The sequence below is a fragment of the Phaseolus vulgaris genome, chromosome 3, assembly GCF_000499845.2.
Source record: "Phaseolus vulgaris cultivar G19833 chromosome 3, P. vulgaris v2.0, whole genome shotgun sequence".
NCBI classification, from domain to species: Eukaryota; Viridiplantae; Streptophyta; class Magnoliopsida; order Fabales; family Fabaceae; genus Phaseolus; species Phaseolus vulgaris.
The window spans coordinates 44,083,455-44,090,346 of NC_023757.2; the positions used below are offsets into that span (position 1 = coordinate 44,083,455).

The 6,892-nt window shown below is 34.9% G+C and overlaps 1 protein-coding gene across 1 annotated transcript; it reads left to right on the top strand.

Annotated features, from left to right (window-relative positions):
- Positions 1–1,790: 1,790 nt before the first annotated feature.
- Positions 1,791–6,632, top strand: LOC137808000 (FAM10 family protein At4g22670). Its single transcript, XM_068608890.1, has 11 exons — positions 1,791–2,129; positions 2,228–2,267; positions 2,367–2,510; positions 2,608–2,695; positions 3,788–3,868; positions 3,969–4,033; positions 4,626–4,766; positions 4,961–5,077; positions 5,170–5,481; positions 5,613–5,670; positions 6,268–6,632. The coding sequence occupies exons 1-11, from the start codon at positions 2,020–2,022 to the stop codon at positions 6,363–6,365; spliced, it is 1,254 nt and encodes a 417-aa protein (XP_068464991.1). The 5' UTR covers positions 1,791–2,019; the 3' UTR covers positions 6,366–6,632.
- Positions 6,633–6,892: the final 260 nt, after the last annotated feature.

A 6,892-nucleotide genomic window follows, 5' to 3' on the forward strand; every position in this document is an offset into this window, starting at 1 on the left:
CAATGCATGTCGTTATGATTCTCTTTTATTGCTTGGTTAATACTAATTAATTCAAATCACCTGTTCCACGTTATTTCCTTTATATTATTCATCTAGATCGGATTCCTACCTTAATGACAATGGGTCGGCCCAGACCCATAACATAACTCAACATGCCCCCAGCCTTATGCGCAAGCAAATAAGGCTACTATATAAGATCTCTTTATCACTGCTGGCTTACAACCGTGATCATCAGGTCAGAGTATGCCCCTAATACTTTAGATCGATGTCCAGCCTTTAATAACAATGGATCTATTGTCGGTCCAGACCATGACCCAACACTAATAATATATTTTTTTAGAAAATAAAAAGGTAAAATTACTCATTTAATTTTTATATTTAAACAACTTTTGTCTTTTAATCTCTACACTTAAAAGTTATATCTTTTAAACATATTATATATACATATATAATGTTTTAATCCTGACGACTTTGGTAAGAATAAAAAAGATACAAATTTGTGTACGTAAGAATTGTAAAGGATTAAAATAATATCTGTAAGGAGTAAAAATAAATAAATTTTAAATATATAGACTAAAAAATAAAGTTTATAATCAATAAGGACAAAATTATTATTTGTCTTTTTGGTAGATAATGACATTTAATATGTGCAAATTTACATCTTGGACCATGTTTATACTGTCTCCACACTTGCAAAATTTTAGTTTACCTCTGAAAGGTAGGTTATCTTAACTAATTGGTCAGACTAAACCTGAATACAACACTTAATTAAGATTAGAAAGAAAAGGTTTGGATTAAAAGTTATAGACAAAACAGACATTTATTTTATTTTGTATGTGTACTTATTTTTATGTTATCTCATTCAAACTGTACCAAACTACTTTCTTATTGAAAGAGAACTTAAGCCTAAAATATAAAATTTAGGCTTGAGTTTTCTTTTGGCAAACACTTAAAGAAAGGTTAATATAATATTTTAGCAAATTTTGAATACAAAGAGTTCATAGATTGATTAACATTATGTGTACTCTTGCATAAATACATTAAACTTTAACAAAACCTTATCCCACTTCATAAAATTATTCCTCCCAAGAACCACAATGAATTTATTTTAGTTTTAAGACTAAAAAAGTTAAAAGATTTACAGAGACTCATAAAGAAAAAAACTTAGTTCGATAGACCTCTCCCTTAAATGGTGTGCTTTGGGGAATTAATCCTCTGATAAAATAAAATATTTTTTAAAAACTTTTTTGTAAGTGAGAAATGTTTTAAAATTTTTTAATTAAAAATGAAAAGAATAAATTTTAAATGAGAGGAGAAAATTATTAAATTATGTAAGGTTAAATTATTAATATTTACTAAATCAAATCATTTTCATGGAATTATTATTTGTCTTCCTATTATCATATTTCTCATAAGTTTATTAACCGTAAATTAGTACAATTTTTTCTTTTCATCCAATACTTGTTATTATATTTTTTTGTAGTTTTATATTAAAGAATAAATTATAACTAAAAATAAACAAATATGTGTATAGCTTAGTAACATTTTGGGTTTGTAGTAATTAATTTATGCCATGAATACTTAAAACTCTAATTTAATTACCACGCTAACAATTGTGCATTTTTAAATTTGATTTACAAAATAACTATAAAATTGTAAGAAAGGCAAAAAAAACTAATAAAAAATACTGTTTATTACATTCATTAAGTTTATATTGAAATAAAGTTTCAATTATTAATATGAACAATGTAAGTTTCTATAGATATGATATTATTATTATTTCAAAATCCATCCAATTGAATATTCCCAATGTTGGGAAGAGTGTGTAAACGATGGGCGTTAAGAACTATAGTAGCCCCTTGTAAGTGTTACTAATTAGAGGCAACACATATCCAATGGAAGCTACTAGAAGCCCAATCCGTCAAGAAAAGTCTAGACCCGTCATGTGAGTAACTCAGTCGCCTCGGTTAACATAAAAGCGGAAGAAAACACTGCGCCGTGCTCTCACACCCAAAGAAAATGGATGCATCAAAACTCAATCAATTGAAGCATTTCGTCGAACAGTGCAAGTCCAACCCTTCCCTTCTCGCCGATCCTTCACTTTCTTTCTTCCGCGACTACCTTGAAAGGTGAATAAATTCAATTCAATCATCATTCCTATTAGCGTCTTCCAAACCGCACTTTTATTAACTTACTAACTTTGTGTTCTTTTGCTTATTTCTTCTAGTCTCGGCGCCAAGCTTCCCCAATCTGCATACCCTGAATCGGTACCCTAGCGTTCTATTAATACTTGCCGCTATTTTAATTTTCGCCTGTTGTGTGTGAATCTTTACGTGATATGTGATGCTTTGTGTTCTGTACGGAAGAGGGACGTGGAGAGCGATGACGACGTAGAGGATGTTGCGGAGGAACAAGAAAAGGTAGAAGAAGTAGAGGAAGATGAAATAATTGAATCCGATGTTGAACTCGAGGGTGAAACATGCGAGCCTGATGATGATCCTCCCCAGAAGGTTTATTTATTTTACTTTTTTAATACACATAATTAATTTTAATTGATTTAGGTTGCATTTGGGCTTTTTGTCAAGGCAAATGTGTGTTACCTTTCAGATGGGAGACCCCTCTGTCGAGGTCACTGAAGAGAGTCGCGACGCATCGCAGATGGCAAAAGTTAAAGCCATGGAAGCTATTTCTGAAGGTATCCTTCATCGTACAGTGTATAATGCTGATGCATTAATGTGATTAATTTATTTGTTTTTGCATAGTGATTGTTGGATGGTGGATGGATCCTCAAACAATGCACAAGAAATAGAATTACAAACACAATAAAGAAGACAACTGGTTGTATGTATCTGTGTTAGCGATTCTTTGAAGGGACAGAAAATAATTTTATACCGTGTCGTATTTAACAATTTTTGAATGGCTTGGGTTCTAAACTCCTGTTGATGGTGAGGTAGGCAGGAAGGAACCCTGTCCGATTCACGGATGAAAACTTAGTTTTAACTGTATATATGGTACATTGAAGATTGTATAATTGTCTGGTTCGTAGGATGTAACTGACAACATTTTGTATTTTGTCTGGACCATCTCTGAAGCTAGATGCATCTTTAGTTATTCCTCATTTTTTAAATTAACGCTACAATATGGAGTTTCATGCTTTACATTGTCATTTTAAGTTTCTGCGACCTTTTACCAGCTAGTAATTACTACATCTTTTCAAAGTGTTTAGGTAATTCAATAACATGTTATATGAACACATAACTACACAATGATCATGTATTGTGCACTGTCACATTCTGCTATTAGTCTTCCCATCAAAGAGCAGCATTTCAAATTCCGTAGCATCACTTGTGGTGTGGGGAAGCACTCTTCCCTACCTTAGAATGTGGCACCCTGGATAACATAACATATGGTCATTGTGTCAATGGATGATATTACCCTCCATTCCTTCTGCACATTTTACCATCTTCCCTCAATCAAACGTGACTCTGATGACACTTAGGTACTGATGTACGAGGATCCACAACAAGCATGCAACGAGGAGGAAATGAAAACACAACAACAATGATAATAACTCGCCTCTGTTCATGATTTTTTAATGGATAAAAAGATTTCATTAACAAAATATTCTACATCTTTTGAACAGCTTAAGTTACAAATTCTCCAACTAATCTCACTGGCAAATACTCCAATTTTTTCTCAACATCTACAAAGTTTTTAGGCTATTCTCTCTGGTGATATTATTTTAAACTGCAACAGTAATCGGAGATTATTTGACCATGTAATGCAGGTAAGTTGGAGGAGGCAGTTGAGAACTTAACGGAAGCAATTTTACTCAATCCTACCTCTGCCATAATGTATGCAACCAGAGGTATACCTTGATATAGTTGTCTACTTTTACATTCTCTAGTTATTTTGTTTTTATCATCAAGATAAGGATTCATTCTTAATGGTTTATAAATTATTTACAGCCACGGTTTACATCAAAATGAAGAAACCCAATGCTGCAATCCGTGATGCAAATGCTGCTTTGGAGGTTATATTCTCCCCCTATGTCGCTTAGGCTGACAAACTTACATTCTTGCTTGTATTAAAATAGACCTGTGAATAAAGTGTACATGTTTAATGTTTTTGTTGCATTATTCTGTGGAAGGACAATGCACTAAATTAAACTTGTCTCAAATGTGAGCAAGACAATATCCACTCTAAGATACATAATGGGTTAAGATCTTTATTCTTTTCAATCAAATTGCTCAATTGATTTACCCATTCAGCGTGACCTTTTCCCCATATGAAATTCATGATTTTGGGAATATACAGGATCTAAGCGTTTTTTTTTTTATCAGGGCCTTATCTAGTTTGGGGGGCTCTGAAAACTAAATATCTCTCGTATGTTACAAATTAAGTATGACCCTTCTAAAATTGCACCATATAGCACTCCTGGCTGTTTTTTTCTGCTCCTGCTTTTGCATATGCTATGACAACTGGATTGAAGTATTATGGGTTTCAATAACATATCCCTGTTCTTCTATGGACCATATTCTTATATTTCCCTCTGGCAGTACTTCTACTACTAGTGTGTATCTGACCTGTACGCAAGGGTTTTTATTTTATATTGTTATTTTCAGATTAATCCTGATTCTGCTAAAGGATACAAGTCACGTGGCATCGCACGATCAATGCTTGGTCAATGGGAAGAAGCTGCAAAGGATCTTCATGTGGCTTCAAAGTTGGACTACGATGAGGAAATAAATGCTGTACTTAAAAAGGTTTGCTATCTTGTCCCTTCTTATCCTTTGATAAGAGTACAGTAGTTTCTCCTCTAGTGTACTACCAGTGCTATCTGTTGTTTATTTATAGTATGGGATGATATCCTTGTAAAATTGATGAGTTTCTTGAAATATATTGAATACTTTCGTATCCTTGAAATTTATTGTATCATCGAAAACATTTGTGTGCCTAGGTGGAGCCAAATGCTCACAAGATTGAGGAACATCGTCGTAAATATGAAAGGCTGCACAAAGAAAGGGAGGAAAAAAGAAAGGAGCGTGAGAGGCAGCGCCGTCGTGCTGAAGCTCAGGTTTCCAATTTTGATTTACATATGCCAAAAACAGAACATACAATAGCATCCATGTAATTTAGTTGTTGCTAATTTGCTGTGTATTTTTCTAGGCTGAATATGAGAAGGCTAAGAAGCAAGAGCAATCATCTTCCAGTAGAAATCCTGGAGGCATGCCTGGAGGGTTTCCTGGGGGCATGCCAGGAGGCTTCCCAGGTGCTGGGGGCATGCCAGGAGGATTCCCAGGTGCTGGGGGCATGCCAGGAGGCTTCCCAGGTGCTGGGGGCATGCCAGGAGGATTCCCAGGTGCTGGGGGCATGCCAGGAGGATTCCCAGGTGCAGGGGGCATGCCAGGAGGCTTCCCAGGTGCAGGGGGCATGCCTGGAGGGGTACCAGGAAATGTTGATTTTAGCAAGATCTTGAATGTAAGTAAATCTGGACTTTGGATCTTTGTGTACCTTTAAGGTGCTCTAAGAAAATATTCTCTCCCTAATCAACATTTGCTTACGTGCTTATTCTTGCCTTGATGTTGAATGTTCCTTGACACATCTCTCAGGACCCTGATCTGATGACGGCATTTAGTGATCCAGAGGTTATGGCTGCTCTTCAAGATGGTAATTATCAGTTCCAATGTTGGGTTCCATCCTCTTTCTGTCTACCATCCTCTTTCTGTCTAGTTAATTTGTACTTTTCAATGTCACGTGCTTCTCTTTGCATGGTTAGTTTTTGGATTTAAATTCTCAATAATTACTTTTGAATATTATTTGGTTGGGAATTGCCGAGTATTCTTAGTTGATAGGACTGAGAAATATACAGTTCCCTGCTCTCACCCTCTTTTTCACGCATTCGGTATTTCCTATCCTGTTTGGGCACTAAGACTAAATGAAATTGCTTGACTTGGCTATGGGTTGTTGGGATGAGGCAGTGAATGTGAAAACAATGAACTCTTTCTATCCTTTACATTTGAATTCATAAGAAACTTCCCTCTGTTAGTCAGTATTTTTCATATCCATATAAGTTTAACCAGCTCAGGAAATGTCAAGTTCAACAGGAAGTTGGATGATGACCCTGTTATGCTAACTATGTTTAAACGTACCTATTTTTTTTTACTTATTGCGTTCATATTTTAGAGTTTATTGAGAAAACATTTGATTTGCTGATTATTGACTGTAATTTCTCTTTTTTTTTTTTAATTTTTGGGCTGGGTGCAGTTATGAAGAACCCTGCTAATTTGGCCAAGCATCAAGCAAATCCAAAGGTGGCTCCTGTAATTGCGAAAATGATGAGCAAATTTGGAGGTCCCAAGTGAACACTTTTAGATGTTTATTTGAGATCTCAATATTCCAGGCCTCAGCCATCGGGGAAGTTGAAGTTTATTGATATTGCATTTTTCATTTTAGTTAAATTATCAAACTTTTTACAGTTTGTACGGCCTGTTTCGTAGGTGCTTAGCTCTTGTTGGTAGCCATGTTTACTTGTCAGCAATGTAATATTTATTTTCCTGAGTGAATTTGATTGTTTAAAGTTGATATTTTTGCATTTCAGGAAAAATAAAATAGTTTCTTTGCTTCGTCAAGTGTTTACTGGTTGTCTGGTTTATGCCAGGCAGTGGTTCGAACGTACTTCATTAGTAGCTTCATAAAAAGAATCATGTAGAGATAGATAATGTAATGCCATAAGTGGACAGTTGCTACTCTGAAAATCATAAAGATACTACAGATAACCAAATTAAATTGTAAGGGCGAGACATCCACTCTTTGTAGAGGTATCAAGTTCTTAATGCTCAAGTTCAAGCAGTTGTGTCTAAACTGCTATGGATTATGCAATCGCTCAAAT